The following is a 25396-nucleotide window of genomic DNA, read 5'->3' as shown; positions in this document are numbered from 1 at the left end:
CACACCAGGGCAGGCAAGAACCATTTGAGTCCTCCCAGCCTTGGAAGGCGGGGCCTGCGTGGGGCGGGCCCTACGTTTTGGGCGGGGCCTATGGATGGTTGCTTGCTGGGCGGAACCTGGGGGTTAAAGCGAGGCCTCTCAGGACTGAATGGGGGGGAGGGGAGGGGCGGGATCGGGCAAGGAGAAAAAGTCAGTGGGCGGTACTCGAGCTTTTGAGTCCTTCCGTCCTTGTGACCTCCTGAGCTAGGAGTGACAGCTGCGAAAGAGCAATGGGTGAAAATGCCCCTCGGGGCCCCTTAGATCGGAGTGGGAAGGGGGAGGCCGGCGAGAACCCTCACGCACCCACTCACTTACTCGAGCCGGTGGAGCGGACGCTCACTGCCCTCCCCACTGGGTGTCCAGGCTCAGTCAGCAGTGCTGGGATGCAGTGAGCCAGAGTGTGGGCTCCAATGGAGTCTCGGGCCGCCGCTGAGTCCTGATAGCCCTTAGATTAGAGGAGTGTGAGCTTGGCTATTTGGGGTTGCATTTTGGGGTCAGCAACATGAGGAGGTAAGCTCTGGGACACACCTGACCTGAGGAGGGCCAGCTGGAGTCCCGGCATCATGCTGTCTGTCATAAATCTTCTCTCGATCTTTCCGAATGCGTCTGGCTATCTTCTGTACCTCCCAGTGGCTCAGTTCCATGGTCTGTGTACTCAGAATGGCAGTGTTCCAACTCAACATGTGGGCAGTCGGCCTGTGTGAAGTGCCTGGCGCCTGCTCTGAAGGCTTAGAAAATGCTGGCCACGGTGGTCTCCCCGGTTTCTATTTGCAAGAGTTCAGTTCTCCAAAGTCCAAAATATTTAGTGCAAACTCCAGTGTTGAGTAGGATGCTACTCTGAGTGGTGTTGTAAATCTTGAGCCATATTAAAGACGGTCCTCCAGGATTTCTCATTGTTTCTTTGAATGTAGCTTTAATGAACCTGGAACTCCCTATACCAGTCTGTCCTGAACTGGCTGCAATTCTCCTGCCTAAGCCTCCTCAGGGCTAGGATTACAGATGTGCAAGGCTATATTTGGATCTTATATAATATCTCCAGAGACAGAGACCCCAGCACAAATTTTCATTACAGTATATTTTTTGTTTTGGTGATTTATGTTTTATGAGACAAGGTCTCATGTTGTCAAGACTGACCTCAAATTCCTGATCTGTTTCTACCTTGTCTTCTACTGAGAAGATAGGGACATGCCACCAAATCTCATATATCATAGTCTATTGTTATGAGCAGTGCTTTATTAGGTGTTGTTTATCTCCTGTGCCAATTTATGATGTATATGTTATCATGGGTGTTTATATATAAAAATATAGCTAGCATTCATCATTATATGGAGTACATTAATGGTTTCAGATATCCATGGGGGTTCTTCGAATGGGGTCCCCTACAGTTGAGAGGCACTGTAATCTACCTACTCCAATAAAACAGAAAGGAAACTGAGAATGAAGAGGTTTTAAGCCACCAGTCCAAGGTCATAGAGCCCACAAGTGGAAAATTCAAGGCAGCACCCCCAACCCATGCCTTCCCCTTCTGTCCAAGCATCAATGGATTACATCCGAAAAGCCTGTTCAGATCTCTCTCACCCAGGAGAGCTGCTTATCTTTCCCTCCTCAGGATATCTGGCAGTCCGGCTGTGGAAAGCCAGGACACAGGCCATTAACACTGAAGCCCACGCATGCTGCCGCATACATAGATGAGGGGCTTAGGACATGCTGGTTTGGTGGATGCAGGAGATGAATGACTGCTTCTACCCTACAGGTCTGCTCTCAGAGTTGAAGCTGGCTGTGCCCTGGGGCCACATTGCTGTCAAAGTCTGGGGCTCCCAGAAGAACCCTCCAGTTCTCTGCCTGCACGGCTGGTTGGACAATGCCAACTCCTTTGACAGGCTCATTCCTCTTCTTCCACAAGGTGGGCTATGGACTGAGGGGCAGTGGAGGGGTGGAAGCTGCCATGCAGACCCCTTTCTCGTTCTCCTCTCTGCTGCAGGTTTTCACTATGTGGCCATGGACTTCGGAGGTCACGGGCTCTCGTCCCATCACCACCCAGGTTTCCCATATTACCACCAAAGTTTTGTGAGTGACGTCCGGCGGGTGGCAACAGGTGAGCAAGAGTGAAAGTGAGTGTCGAGAAGGAGTTGTGAGTGTGTGTGTGTGAGTGTGTGTGTGAGTATGTGTGTGTGAGTGTGTGTGTGAGTGTGTGTGTAAGTGTGTGTGTGTGTGTAAGTGTGTGTGTGAGTGTGGGAGTGTGTGTGTGAGTGTGTGTGTGAGTGTGTGTGTGTGAGTGTGAGTGTGTGTGTGTGAGTGTGTGTGTGAGTGTGTGTGTGAGTGTGTGTGTGAGTGTGTGTGAGTGTGTGTGTGTAAGTGTGTGTGTGTGAGTGTGTGTGTGAGTGTGTGTGTGTGAGTGTGTGTGTGAGTGTGTGTATGTGTGTGAGTGTTTGTGTGAGTGTGTGTGTGTGTGTGAGTGTGTGTGTGTGAGTGTGTGTGTGAGTGTGTGTATGTGTGTGAGTGTTTGTGTGAGTGTGTGTGTGTGTGTGTGTGAGTGTGTGTGTGGGTCCTCTGTGACATCCCCTCTCATCCCAGGAGGAGGATACCGTGTCTAGGAGGCAGTGCTGGCTGGGAATGGATGTCTGGGGTCTGACTCCAGTTCTCCCAGCAACTGAGAGGAGCAAGCTTGCTTCCTCCCACAGTGGAGCTGAGCCCCCTCAGCTGATCTCCTGGGGGTGCTACAGGGATTAGGAAGAAGTCCCAATCCGGGACACAGGAAAACGTTCAGAGTAAGGTTGGGCCATGCAAACTCTTTCTGGCTCTGTATTTTCAGCCTTTAAATGGATCCAGTTCTCCATCCTGGGCCACAGTTTCGGTGAGTCAGTTTGGGCCAGGCCCTGAGTTAGGTGGAGGACTATAGGAGAGACAGGAAGATTGACACAGTGGAACCTGGAACTTTTCCCTGCCCCTCTGAGGAGCAATAAGAGGACCCACAAATGCTTATCTTAGAGACTGTGCCTCTGGTGTCAGATGAGGGAAGGGGTGGCCTTGTGAGTGTTTTCAGGTGAAGGACCTTGGTGGCCCAGGGAGAGGCTCCAAGTTGAAGATGCAGAGACCCAACCCCATGGTGGGAGACAAGCTGGGGACTGGACAGGCCCTATGAAAGTGCTTGGGTGAGGGTATTGGTGAGGGGTCGCATAGGATGTCAGCTCTGTTCTTTTGTCTGATAGGTGGCACTGTGGGCAGCATGGTGAGTAGCTGGCTGTTCTGTGGTCACGTGGGACCTTGGGAAGCAAGCAGAAGGTAGACTAGGAAGAGCCCCTTCACACAGTGGATGCAGTGGCCAGAGACTGTTTCCACATTCACACTATGTTCTGATAAAGGTCCCTTGTAGAGTTTCTACGTGTCCCCCGTAGGGTCACTGGGTCTGTGGCTGGGTCTGGGAGAAGCACCCTGAAGGGACAGCAGACTCCGGCTCTGTGAAGCCTGTGCCTTCACCCACTAACTCCATCTCTCTTGTCACTCTCTAGTTCGCCTGCACCTTCCCCGAGATGGTGGACAAACTTATCTTACTGGATACAACACCTTTTGCCCTGGACTCTAATGTAGGAAAATGCTTCTTTGGAGGCTGTGATCGGGACCCCATTCTTCCTGGGGAGGGGAGGGCAGTGTCATCTCTGTCTCTTGTGTTGGACATTAATGAGGCCAGAGAATGTGGCAGAGGGTAGATGAGTTAGCCAGGGATATCCTCCAGAGAGGGCAGCTGACCCTGAGAATGTCAGGGCTCAGGGTAAGGGAACTCTTTGGAAGCCCAGTGTGTGGCCTGGATTCCTCAGAATGCTGATGGATCCCACATAGACTGGGAAACAGCAGAAGGTGGATGAGGGGGGCAGTTATGGGTGGAGGAACTCTGGGCCACAGCAGCTGCCTGCCCTAACACTTAACCAATTCCTTTGTGCTGTGCACACGGAGCACAACCAGGTCCATCAACTGTGAGTGTGGCTGATGGAAAAACACCGCCAGCAGCACTCACAACAGCCAGTACTGTCCAGTGTCTGAGGCTTGGCTCTGTCCTTACCTGTGTGACCCTGAGGATCTGAGTTTGCTCCAGGGGACTCCACTGTGTCTGTTTCCACCTTTCCTTTTTTCTTTACAAACCTGCAACCCGTTCCCTGAGGATAAGTACTCATTCTTTCTTTTTGAGACAGGAGCTCATTCTGTAACCAAGGCTGGCAGTGAACTCCTGGAAATTCCCCTGCCCTAACTGTCTTATAGCTGCTATTAGATTTTGTTTGTTTTTTTATATTGATTATTTAGACAGGATTGCTCTGTGAGGCCTTGGCTGTCCAGGAAATAGCTATAGACCAGGCTGACCTAGAACTCACAGAGATCTGCCTGCCTCTGCCCCTGAAGTGCTGGACTTAAAGGTGTTTGCCACCACTGCCCTGCTGGAGTTAGTTTTTATCCCCGTGTCTCCAGTCCCTGCACACTGTAAACACTCAGCAATTTTCCATTGCACAAACCATGGGTTAGTGTGGACCCGATACCCAGATTAGAGTAATCTTTGACCTTTGGTCTCTGTAATGCTCCACTGATGAAACAAATGTAGAGCCTTGAGGCTTCCTCCTGGGTGGTGTTGGGTGACACTGAGCCCCCAAAGCCTGAACCTGCTGGTCTTCTGCCATTGGGGACATGTTGTATGGCCGATGGAACCTGCCTGTACCCTGTGCCCCCTACCTCTTATTAGTGATGACAGCATTCACTGACATCACTGAGTTTGCTGCCCTAATGAATCCTAGTGTCACCCCCTCTACAAAGCACATCCCTCTAGCTGTCCCAGGCAGCCTGTGCTGAATAGGAAGGACAGCGAGCACAGACTGATCCCTCAGAGGGGCATGGAGGGCAGCAGACAGGACCAGGGGAAGGACGGGACCCCTCATCTGGGCGTCACTATTCACCAGCTCTGGCTGAATCCCTAGGAAACAGAGAACATCCTGACCTACAAACGGAGGAACATAGAACACATGCTGAAGGTGGAAGCTTCCCAGAAGTCCCCGAGGGTGTCCAGCCCTGAGGAGCTTTTGCAGGGGTAGGTGCTGGCAGCCAGGGCAGGGCAAAGGTGGGCTGGGACCATTGTGCCCTGGTGGACAACATTCCAAGTCAGGGAGGAGGTACAGCCTCCTCCCCCTCCTCACAATATCTTCCCCTCCACTTTTCCACCCCTAGTCATCCTCCGCTGGGGTGTCACTCAGCACCCGTCCTCCTGGACACTTCTCAGAAGCCCCGTGTTGTCACCACCCCTCTTTCCTCATGCCGCCTGTGGGGTGGGGGCTCTTTCTTTCTCCCCATGTTCATGTTCTATGGCACACCTCTTCTCTCTGACTACCCGCAGTTCTCTCCCACTCTCCTGCTAGAGCTGCCTGGCAGCCTCCACCTCGGAACAACCACCCTGCCTCTCTAAATTCTGCATTCGTGGTCCAACTGGGAATGCCGTTGTCATATCCGTACTCACTGCTTCTGGAGTGTGCACGGTCAGACAGGGCTTTCCTTTTTTGTGTTTGTTGTCTAGAGGAAGGGACACACACAGAATAACAGGCAGATGCGCTGATGCTGTAAATCCTCGCTGATTCTGAAGGAAGTGCACATTGTTCAGGGGTAGCCTCCGTTCCCTCCATCTCTTCCTCCTTCTGTCCTTCCTGGAGGTCGAACCTAAGCCCTCATGCCCTTTACCCTGATCCACAACCCCGGTCTTTTCTGTTGTTTGTTTCTTTGTTTAATTTAGAGAGATTTCGCTATAATTCCAGCCTGCTTTGAACTCACTAGTAGCCTTGACTGGCCTTGAATTCAGTTCCTCCTGTTTCAGCTTCCTGAAGCACTGGAATTCAAACTGGGCACAGTATCTATAGCCACCTGCGTTCCTTTCTGTGTGACCCCTGGCTCTGGTTCCTTTAATGTCTTCTGTATCCCAGGTTCCTGGCTAACAACAACCACTTGAGTAGAGAGTGTGGGGAACTCCTCCTGCAGAGAGGAACCACGAAGGTGGACACAGGTAAGGACCATCTGTCATTACTGAGGGAGAACATGGGAGGGTGCATATGCCAAGCTGACACTCGGTTCCTGAACTGCTTCATTGACTCCCCCATTGCCTCATACAGTCCTGGGATAGCAGGGAAACTGAGGCTGCACATAGCCAAGGGCCAGGTACAATGTCACATGGGCATTGTAGAAGGCCACACTGTGTGTGAAGGTTGGTAGGGTTTTGGACTAAAGGTGGTGACTGTCATGGCTGTGCCCTGCCGGGCCCACGTGCAGGAGGTTTGCAGAAGATGTGGAGGTGCCGTGTCTGGCAGTCACTGACGACGTGAGCGTCTTCTGTGTATTTGTCCAGAACTCTTACTAACGGTCTGAGAGGTACAGCTCCCCATCAAGACTGTGAGTGTGGCAGTCCAGGATTGGACAGAGGCCTCTGCCTTGGATTCATTAGGCTGAGGTCACCTGAGAGTTCAGCAACCAGAAAAGCTCCTAGATTTTAGAGAGAGACCCGTGCTGTCTCCATCCTCATTCTTCCTGCTCCTTGGTCCTGAGGAGATGCCTATGTGCTGTGACCAAAATTTGCTCTAGAAGAATCCCAGAACGGAAGTCCAGGTTTGGCTGACATCAGGATGGCTTTCACCAGCCCAGATGGCAGACATGAGCCCTCTGTGGAAAGACTGGGACCTCCAAGGAAGCCAGGTGAATCCCTTCCTGTAACAGATGATACTGAAACCACCATGCTTTGTGCTTTCTCCAGGTCTGGTGCTGAACAGGGACCGGAGGATCTCTCTGGTAAGTGCCACTGTCTTCCAGCTTCCCTCACAGAATGCCTGTGGTCTCTTTTTTTAAAGTAGTTTTAGAATTATATGCATATTTTAGCTGCCTATCTGCCTTGTCATATTAAATACACTGTCTTATGTAACCATCACCAAAACGTATAGCCCAACCTTTGCTATCCTCAGTCAACACTGATCCATTAAAACACTAAGCCCTCACCTGTCTCACCAACAACCCCTAATTTACTTTTCTCTCCCTGTGAAGCTACCTGTTAGGGGCCTCACGAAAGCAGAACCAATGTTTGCCCTTCTCGGCCTAGGTTCTCCTCAGCATCATGCTGACCAGACCCTTTCATGGGAAACACACATCCATGTTCACACTTGTGAGCCTGGATCCTGTTCCATCCTGGGGACTTTAACCCCAGCATGTGGGGGCAGAGGCAGCTCTGTGTGTGTGTGTGTGTGTGTGTGTGTGTGTGTGTGTGTTAAAGGCAGAGAGACGCTTGTGCAGAATCAGGACAACTCATGGGAGTCTCTCCTTCCTCCATGAGTGTCGTGGATCATAGCTCGGCAGCCAGTGTGTTCACCCACTGAGCCATCTAACCTGCCCACAGCACATTTTCCATGTCCATTCCTCTGCTGACAGACACTGGGGTTGAGGTTTTGGCAATGGAGAGCAATGCTACTGTAACATGGGGTACAAGTGTCTGAGTCCTTGTTCCGGTTCTTGGCTTTGCCAGAAGAGACTGCTGGAAGCCGGGCAGTGGTGGCGCACGCCTTTGGTTCCAGCACTTGGGAGGCAGAGGCAGGCGGATCTTTGTGAGTTCTAGACCAACCTGGTCTACGGGAGCTAGTTCCAGTTCCAGGACAGGCTCCAAAAACCACAGAGAAACCCTGTCTCGAAAAACTAAAAAAAAAAAAAAAGAGACTGCTGGAGCCCGCGGTGACTTAAGATTGATCTTTGGAGAAGGCGCTAAACTGTTGTCTGCAGAGGCTGCTCTATTCTATGTTCCCACCAGCGATGCACAAGGGTTCTGACTTCATCCCCAATCTCTCTCACACATATGCAGGGAGGAGGGGTGCTGGGCATTGAACCCCAGGATGTGTACAAGCTAGGCAAGTGTTATACAGTGAGCTACATCCCCAGATCTTTCTCCATTTATGACTATACATGTGTACACACACTGAGAGACTCTCAACTCAAGTGTCTTTTCATACATGTGCATGGACACAGACCCTTGTCTCAGGACTTTGCATCATTTCCATGCTCTCTTGTTGAAGTCTCTCACAGACATGTGTAAAGTTAAAGAAGTCAGTTGTGGAGCTAGAGAACAGAGGTGATCTCCCCTGGTGGAGGACCCCGGAAGTCTGGGGCACAGCAGGGCACATTGACCTGGGTCCAGGTCTCACACCCTGTTTCCATGCAGAATGTCTCAGAGCTGGTGGTTCATTTGACTTTGCTCTTGGGTTAATCTTACTACATAAGGAGAGAAAAAAAGGTGGGTCAGGAAATGGAAGTGCCTTCAATGTGGTCAGCCCACAGTGGAGACATCAGCTGCCATAAAACTCAGAAGAGCTTCACGGCTGCAGGCATGAGTGGAGGTAATGTCCCCTAATCCTTGCCCTGGGGCCAACTTAAAATTAAGTTTGAGACCTGATTGTGCCCTTGAGACAAACAACCCCAGTTCCTGAGGAGAAGGAGGGAGATGAGAGAGGCCAAGGCCCAAGCCTGACCTATCTGCTTCAGACTCCTCCTCCTGTTGGCTGTTGCCTGTGGCCAGGGTTCAGAGCTGCCCTCTGCACCTCTCCCCTGCAGACTTGAGAAGGTGAAGCCACAGGATCTCCCTGGCAGGCAGCCCTATGGCCCATCACAGCTCCTACGGTTGCTCTGATGTGAGGACCGGATTGAGAGAGTGTGGGGCCTCCTGGGTGATGTGGGAATCTTTGTATTGAGGATGGACCCATGGTGACTTTAGTCTGAGGAGCAGGACAAGCAGTGACCAGGTTGTGTGTGTCTGTGTGAGACCGTGTGTGTATGCTGTGCACGTGGAGGTCAGAGGTCAGCCTTCAGTGTTGTTCCAGGCACAACACTCACATTTATTTGTTTAGGTTTTTGAGGCAGGGTTTCTCTGTTAGCTTTGTAGCCTATCTTGGAACTCGCTCTGTAGACCATACTGTCATTAAACTCACAGAGAACCGCCTGCCACTGCATCCCAAGTGCTGGGATTAAAGAGTGCGCCACCACCGCCCAGCCTCATATTTATTTATTATTATCTACTTATTTTAGAGATTATCTTAAACTTTCCAAATAGGCTGAGATGGCCGGTCAGCACACTCCAATGATCGACATGTCCCTGCCTCTTGAGGGCTGAGGTTGTAGGAATGTCACACATTGTCCAGTTGTTTTAAACAACAGATCAGAATCAGGCCTTGTCACAAGCCCTCTACTGACTAACCCATTTCCAGCCCAACAGTGAATTTTTTCATGGTGTGTCTGAGAAGTGGGTATCAGATACCCACCAGGCCCAGTGTATAACAGGCAAGCTCTCTGCCACTGACCTGCAGACTCAGCCCAGCTGTACTGACATCTCTAACTCTACTAACTATATCATTTCTCCATGAAGTCCCCTGATCCTAGCCGGTATATCACCCCTGCCCTGCATGTGTCCTAATGTCCGTCAGTAGCTGCACGGGGCTGGAGGTCTCCTAGCGCACTGGGCTGGAGGTCTCCTAGCGCACTGCAGCACAGGCGGATTTAGTGCAAGGACAGAGCAGTTGTGCTGGGGGAGACTCAGGTGCGGTGGACTCAACTCTGTTGTGGACCAAACACACTTCTGTCAAGTGGAAGCAGTCTCATGAAGGGAATGGGCTCTGTGTGACAGAGCCCAGAGCCCACAGCTGACTGTGCATGAGGAGGGGGCTGCAGGGGGCTCTCAGTCCTCAATAGTCCATAAGTCACCTCCAGTCAACAGCCATACCTGACCTAAAAGGGTTCTGTAAATGGATGGGGGGTGGGAGACAGAACTTTGGCAGATGGAAGCTAAGAAGCCTTGATGAGTAAGAGACTTGGTGGACACTGGCCTCCTGGGGAGGGTGGCCCTGCTGACCTCACTGGAACCCAGCTGCCCTGAAATAAGGACTCTGACTGCAGGTGGACATGGGACATCATGGTAAGGATTCACTCTATTTTGTTTCTGCAGCCAGAGAACGTAATTGACTTTGTCAGCAAGGAGATGTTTGCATATTATACCAGAAGCCTGCAGGCCAATGTGTTGCTCATCAAGTGAGTCTAGACAGAGTGCCCTTGACAGACCCAGGGACCAGGAACCTGAGGGAGCCTGGCACAAGGTGTCCAGTTCTCCAGGGTGACACCACACGACTGTCCACTCAGCCCTTCTCAGGAAGCATCTTTGTCAGCAGGTGCTGTGAGGGGGAAGGCCAAGGAAGAAGCAGCCTGGGAGCAGAGGGCGGGGTGAGGACTGCGGCACAGATCGGCAGGTCTCTGGGGAGGCCTGACATGGGCTGTGCTTATGATTCCACTCCCCACGCTGAGAAAGCAGAATGCACGTCACAGACACGGCACTGGAATCTGGGGAGCTTGAGTCCCGCTCTATTAGGACAGGTCGTCCTGTTTGCGTGCACAGCTTCAGGAAGGAGGCACATGGAGTGATGTGGAGGGGATGCACCCCTAGCCAGACCCCCAAATTAACCCTGATGACCAGTGGGGTGACAGACATCCAGGATTATCTTCACATTCGGGAATTTTGAATTAGGAACTTCTCCTGGGCTAGCAACCCATAGTTCGCCTAGCCCAATCCTTTCCTTGATGCTTCGTGGTGGCAGCCACAGCCGTGAGTTCAGGAGAAATTTGTTAACACTGTTATAAATTAAGGCAAATCAAAACTTAAAAACAAGGAACGGCTGGGCATGGTGGCTCACACCTGCAATGCAGGGAGGGCATGGCTAGTCTGTGAGAAGTCTGAGGCCAGCTTAGGCTACAATGTGCTTCAAATAGGGACGGGGATGTTTGTGTGATCTGTAAATTAGGACTTAGTAGGTTTTATTATAAAAGCCTGAGCATCAGAAAAGCCTGAGCTTGAGACCTGGTTCAAATCTCAGCCCAGCTTTCTGACAGCTGCACCCCAGCAGACACTCAGCTTGTGCTAGTCAGCTACCAACTCTAAGAGGAAGCTGGTACTAAATGACTGAACCCCAGGATCAATCTAGGCTCAAAAGAACATAGCTGAAGGAAAATCAGACTCAGTCTAGGCTTGGGCTCCTCAGGTCCTGAAACACAGACAGGGCAGAGGGCTCTGTTAAGACTCAGAGATGAGACACCCCCACTTCTTGCTGCCCAGAGCAACACAGGGGTACTTTGATGTGAGACGAGAGAATGATGCGAACAGGGAGCCGCTCCTCCTCATCCAGGACATGCTAAGAGCCATCTTGAAGGAGGTAAGGCATGTGGCCTGGGAGGGTCACAGGTGTTTATGTCTGTGATGAAACCCACATTGATAAAATTGATGGCCTTATATTCCCTAAGTGGAATATAAGGGCCCCTCAAGGCCAGGCCCCAGAATACTGGAACTTAGAGTTCAGGACCCTACCCCCTGGCCACGCTTACTTGTGGGGCGCACCTCTTAGAAGCAGCCCTGCGCTTCCCTCCACTGCCCCTGGAACCAGCACATTGGCAAGTGTGATGGCTACAGGGCAGAAGGAGGTCCGTGGTGGATCCAGGAGCCTGTGTAGGTCCTAGCCCTCTCTGGTCATCATGCATTTAGAATCCCCGAGGCCTGGAACCTCTGCACAGCCAGAGGCTACCCCAAAGGGCAGCTGCTATTCAGGCTTCTGTGCAGTGAAGCTGTCCTGACACCTGCCCTGCACAGAGTGCTTCATCTCCATCAGAACTGGCAGAATTGACTGTGAACACCCAGATTAGCATTGTAGCCTCACAGCTCAGATGCCTACATTACTGGAACAGCCCCAAGTCCCCAGGCTGCTGGGAATAGAGGTGGCCTCTGACCCCCTTGGAGACACGCAGCTGTGGGAGAATCTCCTGCGTGGGCACCATCTCACCTCCTCCCCTTTCTCCAGCGGTTCCAGTATGTGGAAATCCCAGGCAATCACTATGTCCACATGAATGAGCCCCACCTTGTGGCTGGATTCATCAGCTCTTTCCTACAGAGCCAACCCAGGACCTCTTCAAGGCTGTAGTTCTGGCCTTGGAACTGTTCACGCTGTCTACCTAGCACTCTCTGCCCACAAAATAGGTGGGGTGGGTCTCACTGTGCTCTAGACCAAGAGAGGCAGCAGAGAATCCTGTGGCAGAGCTAGAGGTAAAGGGAAATAGAAGAAGATTCTAACCTTTAATACATGGCTTCAGGAAGGGCACAGTGGTCTGGGGCTTGCGGTTGGTGAGCTCTACTAAGCTGGTGCTGCTGAGGGAGCAGGGCTGCGTTTGGGTCTCTGCAGCTTGTGCTTATCACCGGTCTCTGTGGAAATAAAATCTTCCTCCCTCTTTCCTGCCTTCTGAATGGCTCTGTTGTCAGCAGGGATTCGTGGAGGGTAACAGGTTCAGAGCAGAGAGCAGTCACATTTCCCAGGAGTGTCTCCCAGGCCCAAAGAGGCAGGGGCAGCTCCTCAAGACCAAATCCTCCTCTCGTCCTGATTTCCAGCCTGCGTGGGTGAAGAGCTGGAGCTGTGGGACGCAGCAGCTTCTTGGCCTGGCATCTGCTCCCCTAAGCACAGTCCCCAAGGCAGCAGGCCTGCCGGTCTTTGTGTTCTCCACGCCAGCTCTCCACATCCAGAACAGCTCAGTAGGGTCGGAATTTGCGTTGGGCACGCATCAGTTCAATCCTCTGCTTGTCCTCCTCGAACTTCTTGCGCAGCTGTGCTAGGTCTGGGGTGTGAAGGGAACAGGACGGGTCACAGAGTACCTGTGCAGGACCTGCCAGCCACCCCAGTAAAGGGACCTCCTCACCCTCATGTCCTAGGGCGGCTCTGCACACTCTCCCTCTCCCACCCCATACCCCTTCCATCCTGACTACACAGTTAAGGTCAGGCTCCTGCAAGGAAACAGAACTGGACACTGACTACAGCCACTCTGGGGGCTGAGGTGGGAGATGATGGTGTAGGAAGTTCTGAGAACACAATGTATCAGGGAGAAGAGAGGCCCAGAGAAAGCAGGACTCCTAAGCCCTCTGCTCCCCCAAAAGAAGCAGTCCCAGGGATCCCTTTTTCTAGATGAGGCCTTGCAGTTGGGGGCTCCAGAATTCAGTGGGTAAACGGTCGCCAAGGGACCCACATCAGAGGTGGCACCTGCCGCTCAGGAGGGAGGGTCGACAGGGGCTGCTCGGGTGAAGGTGTGTCCTGGGTCCAAGGACCAGGAGCATGTGAGGTGTGGGAAAGACAGTGGGCAGGTGTCAGTGCCAACAAAGGGTGGGGTCTGAAGGCAGCGGTTGAGCCCAGCCGTGCTCAGGAGAGGACCAGGCTTCTCAACCCTGGCTCCAGCGTTGAGACCTGGGGTCCTGCCGCAGCCCTACCTCAGCTATCTTCTTGTCGTAGGCCTCCATGAAAGTGTCCACTTCCACCCTCAGGGCCTCAGGGGCGAGCACTGAATCTCTGTAGTCACTGATCCACTCTGAGGGATAAGACAACCCGGTGTAACAGAAACTGTGCTGGGAAAGCATGTGCTGTTGGGCTCGGCATGCAGGTCAGCTTTGACAGGAAGATATGAGGGGAATTATTAGGTCTGTCCTGTTTACACACAGCGTCAACCACATAATGAATAAGATGCAGCTCAGACTACGAGAAACCTTGTCTGTCTGAAACAAAACAAAATTATCAAAAGTATATAAATGTAATAGCTTCTGCAAAAAATCAGCGTGTCGAGACAGAACAGCACGTAATTTTTGTTAGACTTTCTTACACAAGAAAGAAAAACTGCCGGGCGATGGTGGCACACGCCTTTAATCCCAGCACTCAGGAGGCAGAGGCAGGCGGATCTCTGTGAGTTCGATGCCAGCCTGGTCTACAGAGCTAGTTCCATGACAGGCTCCAAAGCCACAGAGAAACCCTGTCTCGAAAAAAACAAAAACAACAACAACAACAAAAAAAAAAACAAACAAAAAAAGAAAGAAAAACTAACCAGTAACCAAAAAAAAAAAAATCACTGGAAGGAAAAATAATTTGAAGCCAGGTTTGAGCACTCTAACAGTACTGAGTGGAGGGAGTGGTGGGTGGTGGAGGACAGCAAATCTGAGGTCAGCCTGGGCCATCTAGTGAGTTCCAGAACAGCCTCCAGGGGAGTGAAGCTCTGCTGTTTGGACAGGGTTTTGTTTTTTTTTTTTGTTTTGTTTTGTTTTGTTTTGTTTTTTGTTTTTTTTTTTAAAAAAAAAGTTCTTAACTGTGAGAACTTTTCAACATTCTACAATAAGGGTTTGCAGGCATTTCCACCTGACCGCCAGAATTTTGTAGGGCCCATGGCAAGCCCCCATTCAGAACCCACTGGTCCCCCGACAGATGCCTACCTTCGTGCAGTACGGGGGCACATTGAGGATAAAAAGGGTCCTATTGGCGGGCCACGTGGACTGGGTGTCTTGGCGAACTCTGTGCTGTCTCACATACAGGTACTGAAAAGCCTGCTGCTTCTCTGAGAACTTGACTGGAACAGCTACGAGAGCAGGAGAGAGTTCGGGGTACCCCGAGTTGAGGCCAGCGCCCCTGTCATGCAAGTTCCTTTCTGTGTCCCGTTCTAGCTCCACCGGCCCGCCTGTTCGTCCATCCCACCCCCGGGAGCCAGGGACCATGTACTGGGGTAATCATGGCCGGCGGGGGCACAGTGAGCCAGCGGCTCGGTTCTGCCTTCTCGGGGTACCCGCTGCCTCACACCATCAGCCCCCATCGCACTGGCTGTTGTGCTTCGCACACCGACCCTCTTCCCTCCAGCCATTCTTCAGCTTGAGGCTGACCCGCCCGACCCCTCTTGCCAAGCGAGCTCCACCTTCCCAGGATCTGCGCCGCCGGGATGCAACTCTCATAAAGCTAGGGAAGCTTTTCCTTGGGGATTGGGAAACAGCAGCGGCCACCACACTCAGGGAGCGCTTGTTGAAGAAGCAGACACTAGCAGGTCAGCGATGACAGACTCCAGTGGCTGAAGCTGGGCGCTGGGCGCGACCTGGAGGAAGCGCTCCCAAGGCCTCTCTCGCGGAGTCAGCGGCCAGAGCCGGAGCGGTGGGCTCCTCCGTCCCGACACCTCCATCTCCCTACCAGCAGGCCACCTCCCTGCGCAGAGGTCAGTCCCCGGCCCTCAGCTGCTCACCTGAATAACGCGGTGGGCCCTGTATGCTCCCCTAGTGGCTGCCTGCTCCGGCTTTTTTCTTGAGGGCCACCATCTAGAGGACCCGGGAGCGCAGGGGTGGACCGGAGTTGTAGTTCTAGACAGGAATTGTACTTCTCCACCGGGCATAGCTGTGTTTCCCTGACGACACGTAAGGCTCCGCCTTCTGAGCCCTAGAATTCCTCCCGGATCATCCCCAAGCCTAAGACGTTCCTTACCAAAATGGAGGTGGAGAGGGGCAGGGTCGGCTGGGACTGGTGAGGGCTCCTTGGGGAGGCTGAATGAAAGCTGGGAAGTTAAGTGCGCCTACTGCACTTCCAGTGGATCCGGTTTGCTCCTTTCACTCACAAATATCTGTAATCCCCGTTCCAGGGAGATCTGATGTTCTCTTTTGGCCTCTGTGGGCACAGTATACACGTCCTGCAAACAAACATGGAGATAAAACACTCAGAACACAATAAATAAATCTTTAAAAATAAATATTAGGCAGTTGAATCACGGTGCAACTGAGGAGCCCCTGTGTGATTCTGAGTGGAGAGGAGAGCTGCATCAACAGTCTCTCTTTGGTAGTTCATTCGACTGAGAGGGCAAGGGGTGAGCAGCTTGGGGCTGAGAGACTGTAAGCAAGGAGCCATGGCAGAGGGGGAAGACACTTGCTGCCCAGCCTGACATCCTGAAACATCCTTGGAAGGAGAGAACTGACTCCTGCCAGTTACCTTAGGACCTCCACATGCACTCCATGGCACATGTCCGCTCCCACAATTAAAGTTAAAAAATTATATGTGAGCCGGGCGGTGGTGGCGCACGCCTTTAATCTCAGCACTCAGGAGGCAGAGGCAGGCGGATCTCTGTGAGTTCGAGGCCAGCCTGGTCTACAAGAGCTAGTTCCGGGACAGGAACCAAAAGCTACGGAGAAACCCTGTCTCGAAAAATCAAAAAAAAAAATTATATGTGCATGTAATCCAGGCTGACCTGGAGCTCTTGGACCAGGCTGGTTTCAGTCTCACAGAGATCCACATGTCTCTGTGTCTGCCTCTGTCCCCAGAATGTTGGGATTAAAGTTGTGCACCACCTTACATGACACTAGAATTTTAATTTTTACGAATTGAGGTAAGCTCAAATAAAATAAATGTTTCCCAGCTGGGCATGGCTGTAAATCCAGCTGAATCAGGAGGAAACCTGTGTGTTCCAGACCATCTGAGATTACAGTGAAAACCTGTGTCAAACCTTTTTTTTTTTTTTTTTTTTTTTTTTTGGTGCAGAGGTCTCACTTAGCCTAGGTGGGCCTGAACATTGATCATACTGCTTCCATTTTCCCAAGCGCTGGGATCAAATGTGTGCACCACCAGGGTGATTTATGTATATTGCTTTACCTCCATGGCAACCTAAGACAGGATGTACACTGTTATTTCCTGTCCGTGGGCACCCCAAAAGACCACCAGGGAGTCTGACTCACCGAAATGCAAAAGCAAGGTTTATTGTGTGCACAGTACAAGCTGGCAGGGACCTCATCAAAGCAACTGGTGCAGCAACAGCAAGAGGGGTACCCTGCCCTTCTAGAGGGCATTATTTAAAGGCAAAACCCAGAAAAGTTACATCACCTGTTGCTTGTTAAGTTTTCTTATCTGCTGGCCTTCAGGTGGGGACAGTCTGCGGTCATCTGTACACTCCAGCTGGCTACCCCATTACTTTTGCCCCTCGCCCTTTCTGAGGACTGGAATGTTTTACAGGAAGTAGCTTACACAAGACACACGATGGAGGCAGAGGACAAAATGGAGAAACTTTGGTTCTTCATTCCCCCTGTTCTAGTAACTATAGTGAACCCAATCCTGGGTTCCTGACAGGTCTCGTAAGCAGAGGTCTATGGATTTGTGATATCTGGACAATAGGTTGTATTGTACACAGGCTGTCTTTCATGAGTTTTACTAGCCAGTTAAGAATGCAAGGCCCGGCAAAGCAGTGATGGCTCACAGCTTTAATCCCAGCACTCACGAGGCAGAGGCAGGTGGATTTCTGTGAGTTCGAGGCCAACCTCGTCCACAAGAGCTAGTTCCAGGACAGGAACTAAAGCAACAGAGAGACCCTGTTTGGGGGGGGGGGGAGAAAAAAAAGCAGAATCACCAGGGGTCCCAGAAGAGATGAGAGTGGTCAACCAGGCAGAGCTCTTAAACCAGATTTCAAAGCAATCCTGCCTGGCCTGGCGTTCTCTTTTCCGCTTTGCTAGTCCTTCTCTAACTTTAGCCATGCTGTCTTTGATTCTTCCCGAATGATCAGTGAAGAAACAACACTCTTCCCCTAGCGCTGCCCAGAGCCCACACTGCTATAAGAAGAGAAGATCTAATCCCCTCCTGTGCTGCCAGACTACCTCCCCCAGGGAGGATAAGGACTCCTCTGGGTGGGGGATGGATTTTTCTATGTGCTCCATATTTACATCTATGGCAACACATAGGCTCGAGTAATATTGATTCTGGGTTACTAGTGCTGAGATTCCCGTGCCCAATCCCTCCAGGCTAGTGCCTAAAAGTAGGCTAAGGGGGAGGGCTGGCATAGGCTCTCTCCTATGTCTCCATAGCCGTGAGGGCTGGCTCCATCCTTGCTGCAGGTCTAGGAACTCCTGATCAGTGTGGTAGGTGTTCTTGGAAGGAGCCTGACTAGTACACAATGTCCCCTGGTCTGGTTTAGGACTTCAGTATACACACAAGGGGTAAGCCCCGTGGAGCAGGATCACCAAGTGTCATTGTGTGGGAGCAAGTACTGATCCTGTGTGAAATTGTGGGTAGACAGTGAAGAATTACAGTTAGAAGCTTTATCTGGGGGAACCTGCCCTGTACATAGTCCCTGCCCAGTCGCTTGTTCTAGGGTAAGGCCTTGTCTGCTCTGTTGCCACCGGCAGTGACTGATGTCAGCTGTCGTGGAAACAGAAGCACTAACTGCTAGGCCCTCATAGTAAGGAGGAGCTATATCATAACATTGCCAGCAAGCTTCCATCAAATTGCGTTGGGAAGCATTTAGTACCAGGCACGATCTACCCAACAGATCCATTAAAGGGTGCTCGTGTCCCATCAACAGGTTGATGGTTGATGTGATCATGAGGCTACAGCTGACATTCGCCTGAGTTGGTTGTGGAATCATCCTGCCGGACAGAACTTGGGGTGACGGGCTGGGAGCTTGGGGTGGATTAATGACCCAGTTGGGTCCTATCAAAACTTTAATGTCAGTACTGAGTCAGCTAGTGCGGTAGAGCTGTAGGCCCAAGGTCTTATCGGTGGTCCAATCGGTCTTTCTGCCACTTCGGTGAATTTGATGCCAAGCTGGTTGCAGCGCCCTCCAGAGGTCGCCCAGGGGTGTTTGGGGTATTGATCCTTATCATAGCAGGGTCCACAGTCAACTCATTTGCCTACGGAGCAAGTCCCTATCCCGGCTGTCTTCATATCCCCTGCCCTTTGGATAGTAATTAATTCCTCAGTGACAGGGGGCAACCAGCTAATCCACCCAGTCGACTCACATCCCCATTTGGCACAGTAGGCATCCTCGGCACCCCCCAAGTATGTTGTCGCTCCCTGGAGTGAGAGTGGCCAGGACAGATATAGAATCCCAAGGATTAAGTTGATCCCAGCCATCCAGGAGTTTTGCATCCATACCTGGGGGAAGGTTCCTGGTCTGAGGTCCCATCTTTCTCCTGCCTGGCCACAAAGGTCTACATAGAAGTCAGGGAACCAAGTGTCCTTGGGGTTCTGAACAGAAGAGGTGCTATTAGCTATAGTGCAGTCCTCATTAACCATCATCCAGGTTTTGTTCCATGGGGAATGTTGGTTATGCATGGAGGAGGAAGAGGGGACTTGAGTAGCTAGCAATAGAAACAAAATCACTGGGACTCAACTTGATCGCCGCAGCAAAGATGCAGTTTTAGCAGATTGAGGGATGTTTGGAAGCTTCCCACATCCACACGTCTCCTTTGTAGTCCTCTGAGATGGCGAACGGATCTGCTGGATGGGCGTGGGAGTAGCGTACTCAGGTGGTGATGCCATCCACTCTGCAGTTAGCGTGGTCATCAGGACAACAAATGAACCCTTCGTCTCGGCTCCAAGGTCTTGTGCTGATGTCTGCGAATGAGGACCCAGTCACCTGGCTGGAACCTGTAGGTTTGGGGGAAGCGGCTGCTTCATAGATGGCCCTCAACTGGGGCCAGGCCTGCTGGTGGGCTAACTACAGTCTGCGGAGGGAGTTCAGCATATCCTGGTCATCCAGGGTAGAGACTAGGCCATTCTGAAGGCTTGGTATCATGAGAGGGGGTGTCCCATATATAATCTCGAAGGGAGTGAGGCCCATCTGATACAGAGAATTCCTCATCCTAAACAGGGCAAAGGGGAGGAGAGTCACCCAGTCTGTGCCAGTCTCCAGAGATAATTTAGATAAGGTCTCTTTTAGGGTTCTATTCATCCTTTCTACCTACCCTGAGCTCTGGGGTCTATAAGCACAATGGAGTTTCTAATGGGTCCCCAGTGCAGTGACTATTTCCTGGCTTACCTGGCTGGGCAATTGTCAGAACCAATCATGGCTGGGAAGCTGTACCTGGGCAGGATTTCTTCAATTAATTTCTTTGCTACCACGTTGACCACCTTGTGTTTGGTTGGACACGCCTCAGTCCATCTGGAGAAGGTGACTATGAATACTAACAAGTACTTTATCCAATTTTTCCAGATTTGATTTCAGTAAAATCCACTTGCCAATACATACCTCTCTTCTCTGAGGTTCAGTGTGGCTGGCTTTATGTTGAGATCTTTGATCCATTTGGAGTTGAGTTTTGTGCATGGTGATAGATATGGATCTATTTTCATTCTTCTACATGTGTGCCAGCACCACTTGTTAAATATGCTTTCTTTTTTCCATTTGATATTTCTTGGGAAGCTGACTTTGAAACCCAGCCTTGAAAAGAGGGTAGAACTTTCAGAGTAAGGTGGAAGGGAACAGCATTCTAGAGGGAAGGAACAGAGGCTCAGCAGTATAGAAAGCAAGAGTCAGATCCAGAGAATGAACTGTTGTGGAATATTATTTTAGGTAGGCAAAGATGCATTACATTTCTTTATGCTGGGGAATATTACTTTTAAGAATGTAAAGCTGTGTTATTTTTTATGCTTCATTTGTTTAGATATGTAAAGATGTATTAAATTGGGCTGGAGAGATGGCTTAGTGGTTAAGAGCACTGCCTGCCCTTCCAAAGGTCCTGAGTTCAATTCCCAGCAACCATATGGTGGCTCACAACCCTCTGTAATGAGGTCTGGTGCCCTCTTCTGGCCTGCAGGCAGACACACAGAATATTGTATACATAATAAATAAATAAATATTTTTTTTAAAAGATGTATTAAATTTTTTTTACCTTGCCTGCCTAAGACACCCAATTGGTCTAATAAAAAACTGATGGACCAAAATCTGGGCAGGAGAAAGGAAAGGCGGGGCTGGCGGGCAGCAAAAATAGAAGAAAAAGAGAGGGAGAAGAGGAGAAAAGAATGAGAGGAAGAAGAGAGGAGAGAACGAGGGAGATGTCCAGGACCTGAAGCCAGGCATCTGCCAGCCAGCAGACGTGAAGGAAGGCATACAGAAAGAGAGGAAGAAAGGCTAGAAAGCACCAAGGCAAAAGGCAAAAAGAAATAGGTTAATTTAGGTTAAAGGATCTAGGCAGAAATGAGCCTAAGCAAGGCTGAGCATTCATAACTAATAAGAAATCTCTGTGCCATGATTTGGAAGCTGGTTGGTACAGTGGACAGCACAGGGCTCCCATGTGCGGGAGGAAAGAGGGGCCCCTAACATCATCTAATAGTATGGCTGGAGATCCACCTCTCCCAGCCAGCAGCGAGAAGCACCCCCAGATTCTCACAGAGGTAAAACCAGAGCTGGGGCAGAGGGACTGGTGGTAGCTCGTGGTAGAATAGTGGGCTGGGGTGGAGGGCACGACAGGCAGTGATCTGTCCTATAGGGTCATAGGTACCGAATCTAAGGGGTTCACAGGAATGGGAAGGCTGGCAAGGAAAGAAATGGGATAATAATGGATTGTGAATATGAGGACGAGGCTGGAGGGAGGGAGGGTGACGGAGGTCATGGGCCAGCAGGACAGGCAGGAGCCAGCAGAAGCTATGTCTGTTGATGGAACTGATTGAACCGAGGGGAGTTTGGAGAGCAAAGGCACAGGTGATGCCAGCCCAGAAGTCAGGCAGGCCGGAGACTGCTACCCAAGTTCAAGTGTCTGTGGCAATGTGTCCTCGGGGAAGAATGGGAAGGACACTGTGTTCCCAGTTTCTCTGCTACCTGAGTTGCTGCTGTATAATTTGGTAAAGATCCATGTCTACAGGATATGAAACCATTTCCGCTACTGATAGATATCACTGTTTAAACCGTGTTTTCTAGCTCTCATGGGCTGGGGGGGAAGGGGGTGTAGCTCAATTCACCTGTATTAACCCTGGGTTTGAAACCCAGCATTGCATAAGACAAGCAAGGGTGAACCCCAGGATTCTGGAGGTCTCAGTTCTAGGGCATTCTTGGCTGCATTATAAGTTCCAACCCTACCTCAAAGAACAAATGAAATAGAAAAGTTTGCATTGTTCCTAGATCCTAATCTCCCCAGAGCCAACCCACTCAGAAAAGTGCAAGCTCAAGTCCTGTCACAACCTGATGACCCCATTCTCCAGTCCTTCATCTACCCTGGCCTACTTCCCTGACTCTACTTTCCCTACACGGTGGCTCTGCCCAGACTCCCCTTCCCTACTGCAGCCTGTGGTCTTTGTAGGAGCCCCAAGACAGACAGGACTTATAAAAGTTGCTAACTTATTATAGACTGTTAGGAAATACAAGTCAGTCAGTCATCTATAAAGTACTGATAGAATTGATTACAGTAATAAGCCTTATTCAGTTCCCCGTAGATGTTTTCAAAGTCAAACTTAAAACAAGTAATGAGAAACAAGGCTTGTCTAATAAGATATACCTAGGCAGCCCTCATACTTCAGAGATCTGCAGAATATGGCATTTAAAATAATGATTAAAAAGCTTATTATATTAGACAGAGACTCTGAGATCCTAGCAGTAACCCAAGGTCTTCAAAGAAGATTATGGAACACCATGATGTCTCCACCTGGATTACGACAACACTGACCACTGGGTGAGGTGCCCCAGCGCAACACCTGCTGCCAGGACCCGGTCCAGACTGTGAACAAACAGCAGGACATTGGAGAATTGATTGCGTCACATTTGCCTAGACAGAATAAGGTCAGTCTTTCCATGTCCCTCTTCCATAGGAAAAAAAATTCACCCTATGGGCCTGACTAAGACTGTAAGACTGTTGTTCTGGATACTTCTACCTCCAATGCTATGAAGACCTGGGTATGACTAACTGTGTATGGGTTCTGGTCACTGTCATTTTCAAAAGATTAGGAAACTCAGGTATAATTTATTTATCCATCTGGGATCTCTGATAGTATTGATGGTTAGGTTAGCTCTAATGTTGTGAGTTTAGCAGAAAAAGATATCTAGATCCTTCCACAAAGCTATAGCCAGCATATATATATAAAGCCTTGCTTTTTCTAAAGCTACTAGGTTTCTTAAAAAATGTTTTAAGGGGCTGGAGAGATGGCTCAGTGGTTAAGAGCATTGCCTGCTCTTCCAAAGGTCCTGAGTTCAATTCCCAGCAACCACATGGTGGCTCACAGCCATCTATAATGGGGTCTGGTGCCCTCTTCTGGCCTGCAGGCATACACACAGACAGAATATTGTATACATAATAAAAATAAATAAATAAATATGTTTTAAGGTCTGAGGATATAAAAGTTCATAAGCTTTGAGATTCTCCTCTGTATGCTGTGAATACCACTGGTTAACTTGAGCCTATAGCAGAGCAGGGCAGAACAGAGCTAGGCAGGGAAAACTAAACTGAATGCTGGGAGAAGGAAGACAGAGTCAGAATGAAGCATGTAGCTCTGCTGGGGACAGACACTGGGAACTTTACCCGGTAAGCCACAGCCACGTGGCGAAACACAGATTACTAGAAATGGGTTAAATTAACATATAAGTGTTAGCCAATAAGAAACTAGAAATAATGGGCCAAACAGTGTTTTAAATAATATAGTCTCTGTGTGATTATTTCAGGTCTGAGCTGCCAGGAGGCCAGGAAACAAACAAGCAGCCCTCCTCCAATAGAATATATTTCTGATTTCTTCCCCCCTCTATGGTATAGTTCTGATAAGGTGATAGATAGAGCAATGACTACTTACTGTTTGGGTCACAAGCTCAAGATTTTAGGTTTATTCTAGTTGCCATTTAAATATTAACTGAAAGGTGTTTCTCATCAGGCCAAAGGCATCTCCATCCAATCCATACATGGTTCTCTGGACAGCAGAAAAATATACATGTTTCTAACCAAAATCTGTAGTTTTTGCTAGGACTCAAAGGTATGAGTCTATTCGTTCTGTTTACAGATACCTGTTATCTGCTCTTTTCCTACAATATGGATTTCAATAATGTGTTATTTTTCTTTAAGTACATAAACTTTAACTTCTGTTCCTAGTTTAAACTTATCACAATAGGCCTCCGCTTGGCTGGCAGACACATCTAAGCATCAGTTACTGACTACATCCTGCTCTGAATGGTGGCGAGCCCTGGACTTCCTGAAAGCTGATGTGGACCAGTAGCTGATGTGAACGCTCCCTGTCCTTTCAGTGGAGTCTGATGAGTGCCCCATTGCCTGAATTTCCTCCCTGCCTTTGCCTGACCTTTTAACCTACTTGGGCCCTGATAACAACGCCCCAATATCAGCTTGATGTAGTTGTGGAAAGGAACACGTTGTCCCATGCACCCTGCCCAGAATAGGTTGAAAGGCTGAGACAAGGGGGAACTCCCTGGCATGGGGGACAAAATGACTACCAATAGTGCTCATTGATATACCAGAAAAATGGGCCCAGAGTTATCAATTAATGGATTTGTTAACTAAAATAGTTCTTAGGTCCTAATAATACCTCCTTAAAAACATGGGCAAGCAGGACCCAAAATTGAGTCCTGTCATTGGTGCTTGTGAAGGGGGGAGTGTAGGACTCAGCCAACCATGATAAGATTAATAGGAACAGACTACCCAAGGAAATTCTTTTTTTTGTTGTTTTTTTTTTTTTTTGTCTTGTTTTGTTTTTGTTTTCCCCCAAGGAAATTCTTAACTTCCAATCATTGTCACCTGCCAGTGTTGGACCTTGCCAAGATAAGCTTAATGGAGGCCTGAGTCAGGAGTTTACCCTGAAGCAATACCTGGTTGCAGGAAGAACCACAAACTGAGATTACCCAGGCATCACCCAGGAACAGACCATCCGAAGGAAATTCCTAATGCTCCTACCATTGTAGATAGGACCACCTGCCAGCACACTCACCAGGGTACCCCTAGACAAATGTCAGCCAATCAGGTCCTGAACTTTAGGAATCCCTCATCCTTTATGACTATAAAAACCCAACTCTAACTGACAGGGCCTCCGATTATTCCAATACGTTGGACATGCGGACAGACCGAGTTTGCAAACTTGTATAAAATAAAGGCTCTTTGCTTTCACATACGGGACTGGGTCTCCTTGTTGATTTTTGGGGAGACTTTGCAGATCTGGGCATAACAGTCTTCTGTTCCCAGAGTCTGTCCTGTCACACCTTTGGGGAACTCACAATTTCCGAGTGTCCAGGTCTGGGGTTCTCAGGCTAGGACAGTGAGTCCCTCAGTGCCTGGAACACCTCCTGTCGTCCCCCCAACCCCACTCCCGAGGTCTGCCTGGAAAATTTCAAAAGTTCAAGGGGTGCAGATTTCTTCTTTTCCTGAGAAATTCAATGCTTGCATGTGCTCATTTGGGGAGGGTTTTGTGGTTTGGGTTCCTAGGGTTTTGTTTTAGGGTGGGTTTGTGGGGGCTCAATCTCTGCAGTGTATTCCAGGCTTGCCTCGAGTCCCCATCTGCCTTTCTAAGTGTTGTGAATGCACCATGCCCACAGCTGGACTCTGGGTTCTTCATCTTTTCTGGATTGAACCAGTTTAGAATCTTTCCTTGCCTCGGGGTGGTGTCTACTAGAGCCCTCTATTACAATACATTCATTTCTTCATTCAATTATCAGAGCTGGATAGTGCCAAGCTTTGTTGCATGGCTTCGGATGAATCTTAAGCTGTAAACACAGTCGTCTCTCCTCTGTGGGAGCCAGAGCGGATCCTCAGAGCACTTTGTTTGTT

At 50.0% G+C, this 25396-nt stretch overlaps 1 protein-coding gene and 1 long non-coding RNA gene across 7 annotated transcripts; one reads left to right on the top strand and one right to left on the bottom strand.

Annotated features, from left to right (window-relative positions):
- The first annotated feature begins 227 nt into the window (after window positions 1-227).
- Window positions 228-12347, top strand: LOC121461171 (serine hydrolase-like protein). Of its 6 annotated transcripts, none has more exons than XM_041672069.1 (12): window positions 228-273; window positions 1793-1942; window positions 2021-2134; window positions 2852-2893; window positions 3249-3268; window positions 3549-3623; window positions 4998-5107; window positions 5988-6067; window positions 6809-6843; window positions 10028-10110; window positions 11186-11282; window positions 11922-12347. In XM_041672069.1, exons 1-12 carry the CDS (start codon window positions 270-272, stop codon window positions 12039-12041), a joined length of 930 nt encoding a protein of 309 aa, XP_041528003.1. In that variant the 5' UTR covers window positions 228-269; the 3' UTR covers window positions 12042-12347. The 6 variants fall into 6 exon arrangements, with proteins under 6 accessions (XP_041528003.1, XP_041528004.1, XP_041528005.1 ...); XM_041672073.1 differs by lacking the exon at window positions 228-273 and adding an exon at window positions 301-549; XM_041672070.1 differs by lacking the exon at window positions 2852-2893.
- LOC121461173 lies at window positions 12206-15575 on the bottom strand. Its single transcript, XR_005976167.1, has 4 exons — window positions 15148-15575; window positions 14357-14499; window positions 13370-13467; window positions 12206-12726 (listed from the first exon to the last, which is right to left on the bottom strand). It is a non-coding gene; the product is annotated as an uncharacterized LOC121461173 (long non-coding RNA).
- Between the last annotated feature and the right edge of the window lie 9821 nt (window positions 15576-25396).

Source organism: Microtus oregoni, unplaced genomic scaffold (genome assembly GCF_018167655.1).
Source record: "Microtus oregoni isolate MIOR12 unplaced genomic scaffold, Mior012 000022F_ref0000154, whole genome shotgun sequence".
NCBI classification, from domain to species: domain Eukaryota; kingdom Metazoa; phylum Chordata; class Mammalia; order Rodentia; family Cricetidae; genus Microtus; species Microtus oregoni.
This window is presented reverse-complemented; position numbering and strand designations above follow the sequence as displayed.